Source organism: Camelus bactrianus, chromosome 6 (genome assembly GCF_048773025.1).
Source record: "Camelus bactrianus isolate YW-2024 breed Bactrian camel chromosome 6, ASM4877302v1, whole genome shotgun sequence".
NCBI classification, from domain to species: Eukaryota; Metazoa; Chordata; class Mammalia; order Artiodactyla; family Camelidae; genus Camelus; species Camelus bactrianus.
In genome coordinates, this window is record NC_133544.1 from 56,488,656 (window position 1) to 56,507,630 (window position 18,975).

Below are 18,975 nucleotides of genomic sequence, written 5' to 3' on the forward strand. Positions count from 1 at the left end.
TAAAACTGACTGTGTACATCAGTCTCCTAGCTAGACTACCTGATACCAATCTCTTTCCTATGTGGAACCTTCCTGCTAATGCCCACCTTAGCTAACAGCTTTCAGATTTAAACTAGACTCTTATAAATACAATGATATTTCACAATGCCCTAAATTGGGACAGTTTCATACCATATCTCAAACCTGCTTACAATTCTATGCCTCTGTACAAATGACTTTCCCCACCTAAAATATATTTTCTCCTTCCTAAAAACCAATCAAAATACTCAAAACTGATGATTTACCTTTTTCATAAAATTTTGTGAAACTAACTCCACACACTGTATGGTGATCACTCATCCTGTGTTCCCTTGATATTTATATTTGAGTAATAGTATCATAAAATAGTGTTCATATTTTATATAACCAACTTATCATGTGCCAGGCACTGTTCAAAATAAACATGAACTTATTTTTCATAGCAGCCCTGAAAAGTATGATTATATCCATTTTCCTAGAAGGCAGTACACAGAGGCTACAAAGTTATATAACTAGTAAGCTGATTCAAATTCTAGAAGTCTGGCTTTAGACGATGTGCTCTATTACATTGTGCTTCCTTAAACTGCTCTAATACTACTTTCCTAACTCTGCCCCAACCACAGGGTACTGTCTTTCAAATATTTAAGCTTCTAAGGGATGCACATCTTCAATTTCTTTTATATCCTTCAACACCTTTTTATATAGACTTAATTTAAGCATTTAGCAGATTTTTAGTCAATGCTTACTGAATTGAAATAGAAAACAACTTAAATCACTCAAGTCCAGCTTACACTATGAAAATAATTTTTAGGTAAACTAAGCTGCACTAAAAGCCAGCCTTTTTATAATGCTTAAAGGAAAAATATCATGCATAACTATTATATAGTTAGCCTTGGAGAGATTCAAGGTATTTCACTGTGCACATATAAATACAAAGCCCTAAAATATAACTGTGACACAAAACTGTATCTATGAAGTTGCACTATAAACTATGTTTATCTTTTGAGACCAGAGGTCCAAACATTGAAGTGACTTCAGATTAAAAAATTACTTACAGATCTAAATGCTTCTAAAATATCATTTCTCTAATTCTCATATGTTCAAATATGAATCTAAAATTTAAAGCAATGTTATACAGGCATACCTTGGAGATACTGTGGGTTCAGTTCCAGACTACCACAATAAAGCAAGTATCACCAATCATTTTTGGTTTCCCAGTGCACGAAAAAGTTCTGTGTACACTATACTGTATGCAGTCTGTTAAGTGTGTAATACTATTATGTTTAAAAAAAACACGTACCTTAATTGAAAAACATTTTATTGCTAAAACATGCTAACCATCATCTGAGCCTTGAGCCAGCTGTAATGTTTTTGCATTAACATTAACATCAAAGATCACTGATCTCCATAACAAATATAATAACAATAAAAAAAAGTTTGGAACATCGTGAGAATTACCAAAATGTAACACAGAGATAAGAAGTAAGCAAATGCTATTGGAAAAATGGTGCTGATTAAGACCTGCTTGTTGCAGGGTTGCCACAAACCTTTAATTTGTAAAAAACCACAGTATCTGAGAAGTGAAATAAAGCAAAGCACAAAAAACAAAGTATGCCAGTATATCAAATTAATATTGCAAAGCTGGTAGGTCAGAACAGACAAATGAGGTGCTTATAGACAAACAGAAAAGAGGAAAAAAATTACTTTATATCTGAGTTTCTGTAAAGAAATTACACATATTCGCTTAGAACGCTAAAGAATATGAAATCAAACTTCTACCCCAAATAACATAAAGCACAAGTAAACAAGATACAATAAAGTAACAAAAAATGATCTGCCCTCACAATATATTCAGAAAATTAAAAAGACGTGTTAATTATATTAATGACTGATGTCAAATCCATGATCATTAAAAAAAATAATTTTTTAAAAGTCAAAAGCAAACACCTTTACAAACATTGCTAACCATAAATTAAACCTACCTTTTTATCTTCTTTTACTTTGTGGGTTTTCTTCTTCATTTTCTTCTCATCTAACTCCTGGTCTGAAGTGATTGCAGGATTATCAATACCACCTTTCCAAGTTTCAACAGGAGAAAGAAGTGGATCTTCTTCACTTCCCCGATGTCTTCCTTTTCTTTTTGTTTTAGAAGTGGTGAAAGCCTCATCATCACTTGCATCTGAATGTGTTCTTCTATAGTATGACTTGGCTTTACTAAACAGGGTTTTAGATTTATATTTATATTTTGAAGGTCTCCGTTCCCCATGACTTTTTGAGGTTCTATCAGAAAATCCATTTTCTTCCTCTCCTTGGGTGTTATTTACAAATGAATTTCGAATTTTAATAATGCGATTCTGACTATCATCTGGGACAACATATATCTCATCAGAATAGCCCTTCTGTTTGAAAATTGTGTCAATGGGTTCTGAATAGTTATCTGAAGGATCCATATCTTCAGGATGTGCCAAAGGCACCCGGGAAGTCTGTTTTCTTGGATTTTTACCAATACCAGCTTCAATTGTTTTTAAAAGGTTTGGATCCAATTTTTTCACATTTGTCTTAGGTACAACTGGTTTAGGTTTAATAGGTGGAGGCACTTTATGGTTGCGTTCATGGTCATGACAGTTTGGGGTGCTGTGAACAGGATATTCATTTCCTTCCAAATCTAATCTATATCTGGAACGGTCACTAGGTGTTGGAAGCAACTGCACATCATCCCCAATTGGACTGTAAGGAGGGGGTGCTTCTGTATCATCATCTGAATCAGGGTAGTTGTTATAGGGGTCTCTGGGAGATGGTAGGAAAACATCTTCACTTGGATGGGTTGATTCCCTTGTAGTATCAGATAAATAGGAATTTTCTATCATATTTTTTTTCTCTAGAACGTCACTGAAAAACAGTGTAAAGACCTCAGTCTGCCGATGATACTGAGATAAAGAATATAGTGCTGTAAATTTAGCAGTGATCTCAGTTGCAATATGTTCTCCTTCAGTCATTAACTCCTTGATGGCCTCATTTTCAAAAAAGTCTGCTTGGCTATCAGTAACTGCCACCAGCTGTACAGGAATGGTGTCCTGAACTTCCGATAGAAATGCTCGAAGCATTCCCATTGATGCTTTTCGTTTGGCAGAATAAACTAATATATACCCATGAACCAGTTCATCTTTCCTTACTCCAATTGAAGAATGGTATGACAATATTGTGATCTGTATTCGTCTCCTTTTTTCACCAATGATTTTATCAAGCATTAGGGAATTATTCTGTCCAGCTTGAGCAGCACTACAAGAATGAGAATCAAGAAAGGGTGACAGAATAAGGTCCACGCTAAATGGATCACCACACATGGCACACATGACAATCCTCAAGTCAGCTTCTGATACATCCTTATTGGTGGGAACTGGGCTCACCACATCTAAATTATGTTTAACTGATTCTAATACTCCCCTTAGAGCTTGCTTTATTTGGGTTTCATTAAATTTACGAGGATATGTACCAGCGGGTACATCTACAAAAGGACACTGTAACTTGTTTGCCAACTGTTGCCCTTGGTGCCTGAGAATTGGTAGATTCTTACTGATAGAATCTCTCTGATTAGCCAGAATTAATGTAAATGGAAGGCTAGCCATATATTTATCTTTTCTGATCTGAGAAGCTTCAGTTCTTATTTTTCCAATAAATTCCCCAATAAAATTCAGTGACTCAATGGAATTAAATACACAGAAGCACCCATGTGGTTTAAAGGCAGCAGTCCATAACTGACTTAAAAAGTAAGGCGACTTGGCATCAACTGGCCGAAGATCAAGTTCATAAATTTTTCCATCTAAGGCATACTCATCATCAGTGGATTGTGTCCTTATCTCATTTGCTAGTTCTTGGGCAAGGCCATCCTTCCCTAAAATGAAAAGGTTAACTTTATCTATATTGGTACTATCATGATACAACCTTAAGCGGCCATGATCCAACTGCAAAAGACTACTGGCAAGTAATTGCTCCACTTTAATATCTGTACAGTTTTGGCCACTAAGACATGTTTCTTTAGTGGGATGATAAACAAACCCTATATGCTTAAGTAGAAGAGACTCCCTATCAGGTGCAAGTTTCTGTAAAGCTTTATATCTAGGTTCTTCACTCAAAACTGTATGAATTTCACTCATTTTATCTGAACTAGGTGTTGCATTAAGATCTAAATCATAAAAAAGTTCAGAATGCTCGAAAAGCATTTCCTGAAATTCTTCTTTGGCTTTTTCAACTATTTCTCGCTGGTGCCTACCATACACCTCTTTGCTATCAGCCTCAGTGATATATTTGAAGGCTTCATCCTCCATAACAAAGCACATAACTTCCTCCCATGGCTGCCCAGGTGAAATGAACTGAATTTTTTCCAAAGTCTTCTTGAATTTTTCCTTCATTTCTACCCTCCTCTTCTCTGATATTAGATGTTGTACATGGTTCTGATAGACTTTTTCAGCTTCTAAAGTGCTCAGGAGGTCAAATGGGATCCGTCTATCATTAATTTTGTCTATATGGTCAGTTTCATCCCAAGGCGTTTTTTCTAGCACCACAAAACATAACTGAAAATCTGCTCTCTTTTCCATTAACTTCAAAGCTTCTGACCAATTCAAATGTTCAATCTCTTCCAGATTTGGCAAAAGAGTGTTAAAAGCTCTTGGTAAAGTATTTATATATTCTTCTCTCCTTTTTCTTATATGTTCCTGTTTAAGTTGTTCTATATGTTTTGAGAATGTATTTCTGGCCTTTCTTGTTCCCTCTAAATTGATGTATTCTTCATAATCAGGATGATTTTTTAATTTATTACTAACAGTCTTCCAAGTTGCATGATAATCTCTCACAGTCTGCACAAGTTTTTCAAACTTATCTGTTGCTGTGACAACAAGTTGTCTCTGTGTTTTATAAGCATCCAAATAGGGAATAATTTTAGGCTTGCCACGAGTTTTATCCAACATTTGTACCAGTGCAGTGAAACACGTCTCAATGTTGACATTAAATCGTGCTGATGTTTCCACTACAAGAAGGTTCTTTTTGTTTGAAGCAAACGCCTGAACTTCTCTAAGATAATGATCCACACATTCATCACATTTAGTTGCTGCTATTATTACAGGTTTTTTTGATTTTGATAGCTGGACAAAAAGGTTATTCACAAATTTAAGTTGATCATCAAACTTCCTATTGCATCCCTGACTTACGTCAATGCACAGTAAGAATCCATCTACATTGAGCTTCCCTTCTGGCATTTGCTTCTGTTCAAAGTCTTGCTCCAAGCCTAGTTGATCTGTGCAAATGTACATTAGTTTTTCTGCTGACTGCAATTTAGAGGCAGCTGCACGTTTTATATATGGTTGCAAATTCGTACTCCGATGAGGCAAGAAAGTCTGGTCATCAATGAACTCTGTCTGTTCAATGACATGAATTTTGCATTCCACTCCATCTTCACCACTTTGTGTTATGTCACCCCAGTACAAAAAGTGATCATTGTTTACTACTCGTCCTCCAAAGTCAATGGTGCTAAGCACAGAAGTATGCTCTGGATAATATTCATCTGCTTTTGAGCGTACAAATCTATTGCACAAACAAGACTTTCCAACTCCACAGTTACCTTTGTCTTTTTCAGTCCCAGAGAGTCCAACTACACTGATGGTATAGGATGGGGGGCGAGGCTCTTTGTTTTTTGCCATCATAACTCTCTTGTCATGTCTCTACATTCATAAAGATAACCAGATATACTTCTCATTCTGAAAATAAAATCATCTCAAAATACAGATCCCAAATTTCAGAACTATATTTGGTTCTTTGTGTTTCCCTCATTTCTGTGCAGAAGGTTCTTCAAGATCATATGGATCATCTTCCTAGAAAGAGGAGAAAAATGACAAATCTTAATCATGAATTACTCATGTTGAATCATGTACATATTAAAGATATTCATAACAAAACACCAGGCAAATTAATGTTACATGTATTTTAAGAAACCACCAAAGACAGCTTATGATTTACTGTTACAAATGCAAGATGACCTCAAAATTTAAGGCAAATCCAACAACTAAAATAACTACATACAAGTTTTAGTGTGTTTCCACAAACTAAAATAAACTCCTATTAATCAAATGTGCATTTTGTCTCTACTCCTTCCTATGACTTTGAGGAAATAATTATTCCTCTTCCCTGACCCTCAATTTTCCTGCCTTCTCTTACAAGAGGCTGTGTTTGGGGATAACTAAAACATACTAGTTGCTTTAACAACTCCTCCACAACTCTAAAAAATTGTTTTCTATTACATGGTTCCTCAAAACTTGTTCCCTAAAATGGAATCTGATATGAATTTACCAAGACTTTAGAATTTATCTTTAGAAGTTTTTCAAGAAGTTTTAACATACTCCTGTGAAATCTATCAAATTTTATACCCAAAATCAACTAAGGATATTCACATACTTAAACAGAGAAACAGAAATAAATAAACAAGTTAACACAAATGACAGTGTTTAACTACACCAATGCTTCTCAAACCATCTAAGATGAAGGACCAACTTTTATTTCACACCTGCAGGTCAATTAAAAAAAAAAAAAAAGAATGGAATCTTTAAAAAAATCTAGATCCAATTTCCTATTAGATTCAAGAGGCATAAAATTACTGTCAAATTGTTTTTAAATGTTCTTGATTTCTGCATTTGTTTCCTCTTGGAAGTATTTACAAAGAACTCTTCAGGTCATATTTTGAGTAGCATAAAGCTGAAGAATTTTAAGGTTATAAGTTTGAGACTCTTTTTAGAATTATTTGATATACAAGCAACATTAAATAACCTTTAAGAACTGTATGTAATTTAATTTGGGTTATTTGTGTGGAAGCAAAGATTCATCTCTTTTATAAGTTTTATTTGGAGATTTTTTCACATTCTTTTGAGGCTGAATTAAAAGCAATACATCATTTCTATCACACCAAAATTTCACAAGGAAAATACCCAGTCATGTATATCAATATATGTGAAAATTATCTTCAATCCAGACAAAATAAAAGAATATAAAGACCATGAGGGAAAAAGTAAAAGAAACGTAAAAAAATAACCACTACCTGCCTCAAATATGTGACTTTTCCACCACCCTCAAAATTGCAAGTAAATACCTATCTAGATTATACTGCACATTTGCTACACTAAAAACTGGTAGAGAGAAACTGGTCTTGTAATTTAAAATTTTAACTAATATTTCAAGTATAACATTTAAAAATAAAATTTCAGAATTATTCTTGTATTCTAGAAACTTATACTATCCGACTCAATGAAATATTAATTTTAACAGTATCAGCCACCAGTTATTCAAACAAAATGCTTATTAGGTTCATTTTTTAACAAATAAAATATTAACATGCTGAAGGAACATAAGTAGTAGAAAACCATGAGTAAACAGAACGGGATTTCAAATTCAACTCCTATTATTTACTAGTTTATGACAACAATAAAGCCCTAAATCTCTTGAGATATGTTTCCTCATCTATAAAATGGGGCTGCCTATCTATACAAATTTAAGAATAATTTTTTTTTAAATGTTAAGTGCCTAGCAACCAAAAAATGCTTAATAAATATTAGTTTTGCTTTAACTTGATTCTTGGAACCAAGAAGCTGTTGAAGATTTATAAAAAATGATGTGATCAGACTGGTGACCTATAAATATTTATCCGGCAGCAGTGTAAACAATAACCAACAGTATAAGAAATTAGGGCAGTTCTATCCAATCCTCCTCTCTTTTATTGAGTAAAATTTTTTTAAAATCTTAATGTGATTAAGCTGAATATTTGCACTTAGCACCAAGTTTAATATTCTTCATCTAAACTGCGTAAAAGAACAATTGGACTGCTTTACAGATATTTACTGAAAAGAAAACAGTGAACTAACTACATAACAAAGTTATACACAGCGACAAAAAGGGGAATTAGCTGGTGAAAATAGCAGTGATTCCGTATGTAACAATTAAGGGAAAAAATTGAAAACACTGACTATCCTTCTTTGTTACTAGACAAGCAAAAAATTGCAGAAGATATCTTATTAAATATACATAGAAAGGAAACACAACTAGTGATTACTTTGGGGAATTTTTACATTAAACGGTACAAACACTGAAATATATATAAAACTCTATTAAACTGTTTACTAAACATAGATCTATTCTGAAAACTAAGAGGAATTCAAACAAGTGTAAGACTAACACCCTGCTTTCCAGCTTAAGAGACACCAAGTTGTTAATAGAAAAGTAACAATATAACGTCATACGGACCTGAGAAATGCAGAAAATTTTCAACTATAAACCTAATCCTTGTTGTTAACAACCATATCTTTATTAGTATTTTTATACTTATCCAAACACATTAAAAGACTCATTTCTGCTCTCCTAAAGCATAAACCTTAAAAAACTGAGATACTTTTCTAAAAAAAGTTATAGAATGTAAGAGTAAAATAAAAACATTATCACGAGATGAATTTTTAAAGTTTCAGAAAGTAAAAGACCTTAAAAGTAAATGAAGATGAGTGAAGGCATGTAGTCACCACCCTTTCATTGGTCATTGAAAACTGCAAGGCTTTTTATTTTACAGAGAAATAAAACTCTATTTAAGATAATTTATAATACTAAGGCTTCAGCATATCCTAATTTGTTAGTGGCACTCTCTGAGTTACAAATATTAAAGTTTAAATTAAAAATAAGGTAGCTTTGTGTGATATTTATGGCTTTCATGCCAAATTCACAGTAAACTACCAATTAGACACAGTGAGGAACATCCATGTCCTTCTTTCTGACAATGCTCTCAGGCAGGCTACCTGCTGGTATTTTGAAGTCAGATCCAGAGCTTATGTCATAAATCACCATACAGTGATTTTCAAACTATGGTGAAAAAATTCACTCAGCCAGAGGTGGGAAAGAAGAGCGCTGGGCAAATAAATCCTCTCTCCTTCCAACTCGTTATCGGAGCAGAGCCTCCTTTATCTGATTTATAAGTTTACCTAACTCAGAAGCTTTAGTTTAAAAAAATGCTTCCTGATTTTAAAACAGTTTGAGAAACCCTGGACTAGAAAAAAATTGTTGTCACCCTGCCCTCAAAAGGGTTTTGCCATTTGTTTGGGTGAGTACGGTATTACCACCTCATGGGGAAAAGACACCTCTCCTGAGATTGGCTGGAATAGGTTATAATGAAATTTACTTTCAGACAGCTGGATAATTTATACATACATGAATTACCCAATGACCCTCAAAATCCAAGTCAAAACTGCCCTCCATTAACTAATGTAGTTTTTCTTCTGTACTGAGAAAAAAAGAATGCCTTCTGTTTTTAAAAACCGTTTCCACTAATAAACTAATGGCCAATATCTATAGGTGGACTCCGATTTAATTTGAAAATTCCTTTAATAGTAGTATTTTGCCCATGTTGATCCACACATACCTTTTCTAGTTTTGACATAACTTTATTTTTATACACGTTGTTCTCATTGTCTCGTAACATTTAGTATCATACTTAGTTTTGCTCATGAAGAAACCAAGACAAAAGCAACAATGACCTACTCAAAATTATAGGGTTAAGATGAGTCTCTTGATGACCAATCTTTACTTCCTTAAGCATTAGTGCTGCTTTTAATAGTTTGCAATGCAGTTTTTCATTTTGCCTTTAAGATTATCATAAACTTTTATTTCTAGGAAATGTTTAGACTAAGTATCCTTACAAAAATTAATGACATGTATAATTTGAGTCCAACTGTCCTACAATTGTCTGCCGAAATGAAGCTATGTCTACAACTGTTTTCTAAGATATTTTAAGCTATTCAAACATAACACGCTTCTTTTAAGTTTTACACCATGAAGTGGCTTTCTGAAAAAAAAAAATTTAAGTTCTGCAAGGAATCTAGGAAACTGAGAAGATTCTTAGTAATTCTGAATTTAAACTAATTTTTTTTGTTTTGTACTCTTTCACAAACTGTTGCACTCATTAATAAAAGGTATATTTAAATTTTTTTTACACTTTTAAGTTATTATACTGTGTCAGGAAATTCCTGTTGGCCCCACCTTCAAAACAGATCCAGAATTTATCACTTTTCACTACCTGTATTGCTATAACCTGATCTCATCCCACTGTCATCTCTGGCTGTGGATTATTCCAGAGGCTTCTAAACTAATTTCTCTGTTTCCACTCCTGCTCCCCTTCCCAAGTCTATTCATAGAGCAGCCAGAGAATTCCTTTTAAAACGTAAGTCAGAGACTCCCTTTCTTCTGCTCAAAACTCTCCAGTAGCTTCTAAAAGGAAAAGCCAAGTCCTTTCAATTGCTTACTACAAGATCTACCACTATCTCACTCTCAGACCTACTCTTAGACTATTCTCCCCATTCTCACTCTATTTCAGTCAGTGAGAAACACTGAAACTGTTGCTCAACATGCTAAACACAGTCCTATCTTTGCACTTACTTTTCCCAGTACTCCCCAAATTCCCCCTTTGTTAACTCCTTACTCATCTAACTTACTATACAACTTACTTCTTTATTATTTGTCATTAATTCTATCCCTCTCCCTACTGCAATCCAGGTTTAATAAAGATTCGAAAAGGCACAAATCTGTTTATTCCATCATCGTATCACAAGAGCCTAGAACAGTGCCTTCCACATAGCACCTACTCAATATATGCATGAATCCTAATAAATATTAAAATCAAATGTTCTCAATTCTTTGATTAAAAAAAAGTAAAGTATGTAGGTTTACTAAATAAGTGCTTTAACTTATTAATCTAAAGATTTTCTAAAGCTATCTATGGAGGAAATATGTATATTTGGTCCCAAAAATTTTTGTCAAAAATTAAGCCGTCAGAATAAAGACTAACTATGATCTATAATAACGTACAGGCATACCTCAAAGATATTGCAGGTTTAGTTCCAGACCATCACAAAAAAGCAAATATCACAATAAAGCGAGTCAAGTGAATTTTTTGGTTTCTCAGTGCATAGAAAGTTATGCTTACACTACATTGTAATTTATTAAGTATGCAATATCATTATACCTAAAAAAAAAGACGTACCTTAATTTCAAAATAATGCTGCTGGAAAAATGGCATCAATGGAATTGCTCTACAAAGGGTTGCCATAAACCTTCAATATGTAAAAAAAAAAAATACAGTACTTGCAAAGCACAATAAAATGAGGTATGCCTGTGTTCAGCAAGAATAAACACCTAATTTTTACTTCTGACACAAAATTTTTTTAGAATCACAAATATTTATTGCAGGAAACTACATTTCCAAGAACTAATTACACAGAAGCAGCAGCTTTGTAATTACGCATTTCATCTTCTTTAAGTCAAATAAAGAAAATATATCTTAAATAAACAAATATTCAAGAGAAAAGACAGATCCAAGCCCAAAGATTATCATACATTCCACAATCTTAGGTAAACTTACAGTTTCACAATAAAAATATCAACCATATACTGAAAGATGAATATGGCATAATACTGCCTTAAAAATTCTACTTTTCTTAATGTTGCTAATTCTCAATGACAAATTTATGCTGTAGAAAATTAGAAGAGGAAATGAAAAAGCCATTTTAACATGTAAAAGATAGTTAAGCACAATGTTAATACCTATGAGAGAGTCAATCATATTTCATACTTTCTTTGACCAAGGTTTGTACCACATAAGCACATGATCAATTTTAAGGTTGAAAGGAATGCTAAAGTCATCATTTCTATGAATTAGTTTTTATGGAAGCACACCTTCATAGGATTCAGGATAAGCACATCTTGGTAGGATTTAAGATAAACTGCTAGGATGGAGATTTTTTTTTTACCATATTCCCAGCACTCAGATCAGTGCCTGACACACAATGGGTCCTCAAGTATTTGATGGCTGAACGAATCAATTTCCAGACTCAAATCTTAAACCACTGGACAAACTTAAATCACATTTGTAGTCACAATTAACAAAAATCACATACTATTTGGGGCCCATAAAGTCTAGCACAGCAGAATATCCTAATATAAAAAGCCTAGTTTTTTCCCAAGACCTTTAGTTTGCTCATTAACACAAATTATGGGTTTATAAACATTAAGCCTTAAGGGTACTTCCAGAAGGGTCTTAGTAGGCAGTACTCTGGGAGTTCCCCAAACCATACTCAGCAAAGGTAATTCTGCTGTCACCTATTTTTACCTTTTGATGTTTCAAATATTGTTTAATGAAGTTTCACTGCAGAAAATATTTGAAAAGCAATGATGTAAACAATTCCCAAACAGATTAACTGCCTACAGTACTCTTAATCCACACTTTCCTCTAAGAACATACAGTCTCTGAGGATGTGATGTGAAAGTTATTTTAAACTCTTCCTAGTCCATTTCCTTATTCTGTGGTGAAAACAGAAGAACCAAAGGTCACCTCATTTACATCAACCTATGTAAACGCCCCATTAAATAGTTACTGTGCTTAGTTACTATCTGCTTAGCTTTATGGTCAGAGGTTTTGAGGGTTCAAAGATACATACAGTGAAGTCCATTAAACCAGGCTATGAGTATGCTCCTTTTTAGGGTCTGAGTCCTTTCTCCTCACTTTGGAGAACTAAGAAATGGGGGGAAAGGACATAAACTGACATTCATTATTGTAATGCTACACAGGAGGGAAAACATTATTTTCATTATACAAACCTCATTAAGTAAAATTTAACAATTTTCTTAATTATGGGAACATTAATAAGAGATCAAAATAAGGATCTCAGGAAAGGGTACAGACTAAAAAGGGTTACGGATTAAAAATTATAAAGGACTGAAAAGCACTTGCCCATTATTCTAAGAAGCTTTATATAGTACCACAGCTGAGGAGACAAAGGCAATGTGCTATACTATGGAATTGATAAATGTAATAGGAATCGAAAGAAATGAAAGATCAGTACAAGTTGGAATAGATCAGGGTTTGGAAAACATTTTCTGTAAAAGGCCAGACAGTGAATATTATAGCCACAGACATACTTACATAAATGATCATGGTTACTTATGGACAATGAAATTTGAATTTCATGTAACTTTCACATATTACAAAATATTCTTTTAATTGTTTCCTCAACCATTTCAGGATGTAAAAAGACATTATACAAAAACAGGCAGCAGGCTGGATTTGGCCCAAAGGCTATAATGTGCAGACCCCTGCAACAGATGAAAGGATTTGAGTAAAGTTTGAAAAACAGAATGGATTTGGATTTTAAAAAGAAGTCCTTCCTGGTGGATGATTAGGGTGGAGTAGTTGAGCACAGCCGCCATATTGGAAAGGAGAGATTTATTTCTGAAGCTCCAAGATATGACTATGTAAGGTCTTCAAGGGCAAAAAGGAGTTAGATCTTGTAATGAGCAATAAGAAATCATTAGAGATTAGAACTAGAATATAAAGTTGGATTTGGTGGGGCACCATGCTCAAGATAGACAAATACTAGAGGCCCCAAAGCACCCTATCACAGAACTGAAAAAGAGTAGTTCAAGACAAAGAGCTTGGCTGCTAGATGAAAGAAACAGACAAATGAGTCAATGTTTCTTAAAGAAAAACTAATCAGTCTCAGCAACAGATGGTGCTAGCACTTGAATTTCAGGTGACAGTATTACCAAGACAAATGAAAATACTGAAACAAAATGAAGCAAAGTCAAGATCAGTACATCAACTTCAAGATCATAAACTTCAGAAAATTACTTAAGAGACTATTTGATTTAATATTCTTTATAACAAGCATCCAAAGATTTATAAACTTTTTAGAAAAGAGTAGAAATCTGGATCTTTCAGTTCCCTCGATCATAATTTCCCGCTGTTAATTTTCCACATTCTCTAAACAGTCAACCAAAATAAAAATTAACAAGTAAATACAAAGAGATACTGTTGTGGCTCTGGAAAGGCAAGTATAGAAAGAAACATAAGATACTGGATCATGATCAGGAGGAAGAAAATGAACAAACTACATACCGTATCAGAAGCCAAAACAACTTTTTCCAAGGTTGCTTGACAATGCCAAATATAGCAACTAGGATAGACAGCAATGCAAACGTAACTGATTTTCCCGTTACTCTTTCTATTAACCTTGTGTTTATACTTTTCCGCAAATCGTTCAATTTGGCTCATAACATATAAATTGATGCTCTTACATTTTTACCTTATATTTTCCCCTGACCTGTCAATTTATCCACACTTCCCTGTGCTTTGGGTCCACAGTGTCACTCACTTAACTAAACGTCTTTTTTTCTCACTTATCTCAATCCTGTGCAACTTCCAAATGATATCTCCTTTATCTAAATTCCTTTACACCAATTTTTAAATCAGTATGTACTGCCTTGTACAGAGTTTTTCTACTGTCTTCAACTGGCAGTTAACTATTCCTAAATTGTCAAGCTCACTCCCCACCAAAGCTGTAAGCTCTTTTAAAGGCTTTTAAAAAATATTTCCTTGTATCACTCATAGTGCCTAGCTGCTCAATAAAATATTGGTTAAGAGATAATAAAATAGGCTTAATCAATTATGAAGCTAGAAAAATGAAAATTCACTTTTCCATTAACTCTTCATGATGAAAAGCTTGAGAACCTAATCAAGTGACACATACTAGTCATATTTTAACCCTAAAATTACAAAGTTATGTATGACTTTTTCCCAAGTAATAGCTGTAATTCTAAGGAGTAAAAACATACAGACATGACCAAACATTAACAACCTACTTTATCTGACTGAAAATCTAAGGTACTGTGGACAGACTACCTCCAAAATACAGTGGAGGGAGGGGGTCAAAAACCTTTTTTTGGGTCTCTCTTACATGCAAACTTCTACTTGCAGTCAAAACATCAAAATTCAAATATTTCTTCTTTTGTAAAGGTTTCTCAAAGAAGCCCTGATAGAAAGTTGTTCTCTTCCCTGCACCTTAGCACTTGTAACTATTTATTCCTGTATAGTTACTACCACTTAACTTGAGCTGCATCACCTCTTCACTTGGTATCTCCAAAGCCAAGCAAATAGTAAGTGCTAAATAAAGATAATCTGAATTAATGAATAACAAACCAGAGGCTTTCAAAAAAATTTTAATGCAGATGATTTCTTTTTTCAAAAGAATTGTTATATTTTAGTACAATACATTTAATAGAAAAAAATAGAAGATGTCCTGGTTTGGAAGGGTTGAGGTATCAGAGGAAGTCTCAGGACATCCAGCAAAAATCAATAAGGGATCCAAGAAAAAGAATTTGAAAAATCAATTAAAGTACATACTTATTATTCTTAGCACTAAACTATTTTTCTTAATTTCTAATAAGGCTTTTCCTACTTTGATAAAATTATCAACAAGCTTCACTTAAACAAGTAGAAGCTTGATTACTCAAGTCACCAAATGACGGATCCTTTTATAAAGTTTCTTCACAGTTCTTTAAAAAGCCAAATTCCCTTAGTGCACTTCAAATGTATTTTACAAATATGTTTCAGGAACACAGACTTTAATAAAACAGAACAGTACACAATACTTCTTGAGTCAATTATGTTATCTGCATACTTTCGTGGTATACATAGAAAAAATCAGCCCAAGTAAATAGTTTTTAAAATAATATATATGGAAACTGAAGTTGTTTAATTAAAACATTCTGAGCTACCAAGAAAATCTCTATTATGCCATCTCATACTTAAGAAGGTAAGTGTTGCCTTTAGTGTTCACTTAAGTCCTAATGGTAAAAAAATAAAAGTTCAGCACAATCTTCTTGAGAAATAACTTTCTCAATTTAAAAAAGTTACAAAATTATTATTCTAAGCTGCACCACAATTTAAATTCCAAGAAAAGAATGCAAATACAGTATTTTATTCCTTAAAAAAAATCTTAACTTTCAAGGTCAAAATAATTTTCTCCAAGAGATAGTGTACAGATTAAATCTGCCTTTCAAACAGGAATAAAAAAAAAAAAAAAAGGCTGGGGGAAACGGTTCTAAAACATTTAGGATAAGTACCATATGACAACTAAGATATTAATTCTGCAATACAATTTCTAAATTGTTAAAGTAATTTAAACGGGAGAAGAGGTGCAAAAAATTGATAAAGATGTCAGAATTTTGACAATTTTTTCTTACATCAAAGTGTAACACACTCCATCTCCCAGTGGTTATAATTAATGTACAAAGAATGGTAAAATAAGACATGCTGAAGTGGGTTTAAAAATGTTGCCTAAATACACAACCAAATCGACTCTAGTCTAGTCATTTAGTCATCTGTATTGCTCTAAATTTTGCTTTAAATCAATCAGATCAATAGTGCTATTTCCTGAAAGCTAAATGCATAGGTATATCCAGCTTTTCATTCATGTATGTTTAGTCATAAAGTGCTCCAAGGTCTGTGCAAGTTTTTGGTGACCTGCATTTAACTCTCTTCCTCTGACCTAATATAGATACAAGAAACGTGGGTCAATTACAAAGAATAGATTAAAGAGCCAAAAATGAGAAAGCAATTTAAAATGGAAGCAAAACCTTAATCTAGAAAATGTCTAGTAGGTTACCCATATGGTTAGTATGTCTATCTAAAAATACTAGGGTGGAGTTTTATCACATTAAAGTCACATAAACTGGAATTGACAGCAAAATACTTCCCAACACACTTTACTCATTTATCTTACTTAACCAAGTATTTTTCTGAATAGTTGAATCTAGATCAAATTTTTGTTAAAAGAACTATCTTAAGTGGAGATTTAGAGAAATATTCCCTGAAATGAATGAAAACCTCGATGGAAATAAACACTCCGTAATACACTGTTCAAACTGAATATTGGTTTTGGATTTGTTTTAAGTGGAGCCGCAAACCCCGCCCCCCCCCCAACACCTGTAGAAGGCAGCATAAGCAAAGATCAGTAATTATAGCTATGTATTTCACGGTTTTATACCCGAATATTTAGATGATGTCATTTCCTACCTAGCATAAAGGAAAAAGCAAATTATTGTTGAGAACCTAAACTTAAAAACGCGCGTACACATCACCTATCGCCTATTTTGGTCTAGATTTAAGACATTTAAATTCTCATATATTAAGCATGGTCCAAAACTGGATTTCTATCATAATGGTAAAAGCATAAGCGTCTCCCCTACAACTTTCTCGGAATTTTTCTAAACGTCCTGATAGTTTGCCTTGACTTCCAAAGCACCTTTCAGCCTCAGCTACACCCAGAGCCTCCACCTCCTTTGCATTTCTAATAACGCTGTAAAGGGAGGGTGTGAGGCAGTGAGTGTATTTCTGTGTGGATAAGTGCGCGCGCGCTCCCGCGCAGCTCCCCACCCCCACCCCGATACTTTTCTTTAGTGGAAACAGAGAGAGAATCTAGAGGTTATTCTAGCGAAAACTCAATATCAAAGCCTCAATCCAGTCGCAGTCAATCCTTAGGACTCTGTGTTTTGGTGGCGCAGTGCAACTTCTCACATCCTTCCCAGAGCTTTAGCAGCAGATGGGAAATTGGTGAACAGAACCCAGGGACGAGTGGGGGAGATAGGGGAAAAAGTGAAAGGACCGATCCCCCTGCAAGGCTCTCAAGTTTGCAACGAAAACTGTGTCTCCGCGAACCCCTTCTCCCCTTTCCAGGTGGAACTCGTTAACAGCAGCCACCCGGCCAACATACACCGCCACCTTCCTCCCCCACGCACCCTTCGAGACCAGGGCAAGTGAGGGCGGCGGGCAAGAGCGGGCGCCCGGGGGGGGGGGGCGCTGCGATCCCCGGACGCCACCAGGCCTCCGTCGCCCCCTGCCCCGTCACCTGTGGAGAAGGCGCCCCATCCCCCGGCCTCTCTGCCCTTCACGCCGACCGTATCCCCCCGCGGCAGCCGCTCCCCGCCCGGGCCTGCGAGAACGGAGCACCGCGCCACGCTCTCCTCGGCGGCTGTGGGGCCCCAGCCCCTTGAACTGGTTACAACCGGCGGCGGCGACCGAGCCGGGCAACGGGCGGCGGGAGGGTCCCTGGCGGGGAGGGGGCGAGCAGGAAGGCCCGGAGGAGCGGGGAGTCGCAAGGTCCTACCTAACACCGTCGGTCTCCTCCGTCTCCTCCTCAACGGCAGCGGCCCCGGCGGTGGCGGTGGCGGCGGCAGCGACATTCCTGGGGAGCGCTCCCGCCGCCGCCGCCTCCTCCTCCACTCTCTGCTCGCCTCTCTTCCCCGGCGCGCTCACCGAGCGCCGCGTCCCTTCAGCCACCTCCCCCCGCCCTCCCCAACACACACGCCCCGAAACCTTAAGCCCTACGGCTCCCGCGGCCGGGTAACCCACCCTCCCTCCCTCCCCGCCACTAGCGGCAGCCGCGTCCCTCCCCCCTTCCCCGGCGCCCGCCGCTGCGCCGGGCTCAGTAATGGCGGCCACTCGGGCTCCCTCGCGCTGACGGATCTCTCCCTCTCTCCCGAACTTTACCTCAGCATCTCTCCCGGCGCGCACCGCCGGAACGCACGCGCGCGCGCGCAGCCACACACCCGGCCCGGGGCGGAGCGGCGGCGCAGCCTCGACGGGGCGCGCGCGCGCACCCGCGCCTCCCTCCCCACAATCCCCCGCCCCCGCCGCCCTCACCTCGCTACGCCTCCCGCGCCGCGCGCCCGGCTGGGCCCCGCCCCTGCCCTCGTCTCCCGGGAGCCTGGGAAGGCGCGAGCGCCGGAGCCGGAGGGAGGGAGCGAGCGCGCGGGGCCGCGTCCTCGCTCGCGTCCCCGCTCCCCTATTGGCTTCTGCCCCTCCCCCTTCTTCCTCCGCCTCTCCCACCCATTGGTTCCCTCTCCTACTCCATTCCTTCTCACCTTTTCCCTTTTACCCATTGGCGTGAGTATTTTTCCTCTGCTTTCCCCTTTCTCCGTATTCTGCTCCTCCTCCATCCCATCCTCCACGCTTTAGAAGCTGCAAACCGTGCAGCCCAGAGCACGGTCGTCTCCGAACCTTCCCTGCTTTCTCCCCTTCTGTTCCGGTTTCTGGCGGTAACTGAGAGC

General features: G+C 36.7%; 1 protein-coding gene across 3 annotated transcripts in view; it reads right to left on the reverse strand.

Moving 5' to 3' along the window:
• ARHGAP5 (Rho GTPase activating protein 5) overlaps positions 1-18,552 on the reverse strand; it is a 61,384-nt gene extending 42,832 nt beyond the window's left edge. Inside the window, exons 1-2 of one of the 3 annotated variants that reach the window (XM_074365673.1) lie at positions 18,416-18,552; positions 2,001-5,882 (exon numbers count right to left, since the gene is read on the reverse strand). In XM_074365673.1, coding sequence (XP_074221774.1) covers positions 2,001-5,714 — 3,714 coding nt within the window. In that variant the 5' untranslated portion in view covers positions 5,715-5,882; positions 18,416-18,552. Of the gene's footprint in view, positions 1-2,000; positions 5,883-18,032; positions 18,245-18,415 lie in introns of those variants that run through there. The other 2 variants (XM_074365674.1, XM_074365672.1) reach the window with 2 other exon arrangements.
• Positions 18,553-18,975: the final 423 nt, after the last annotated feature.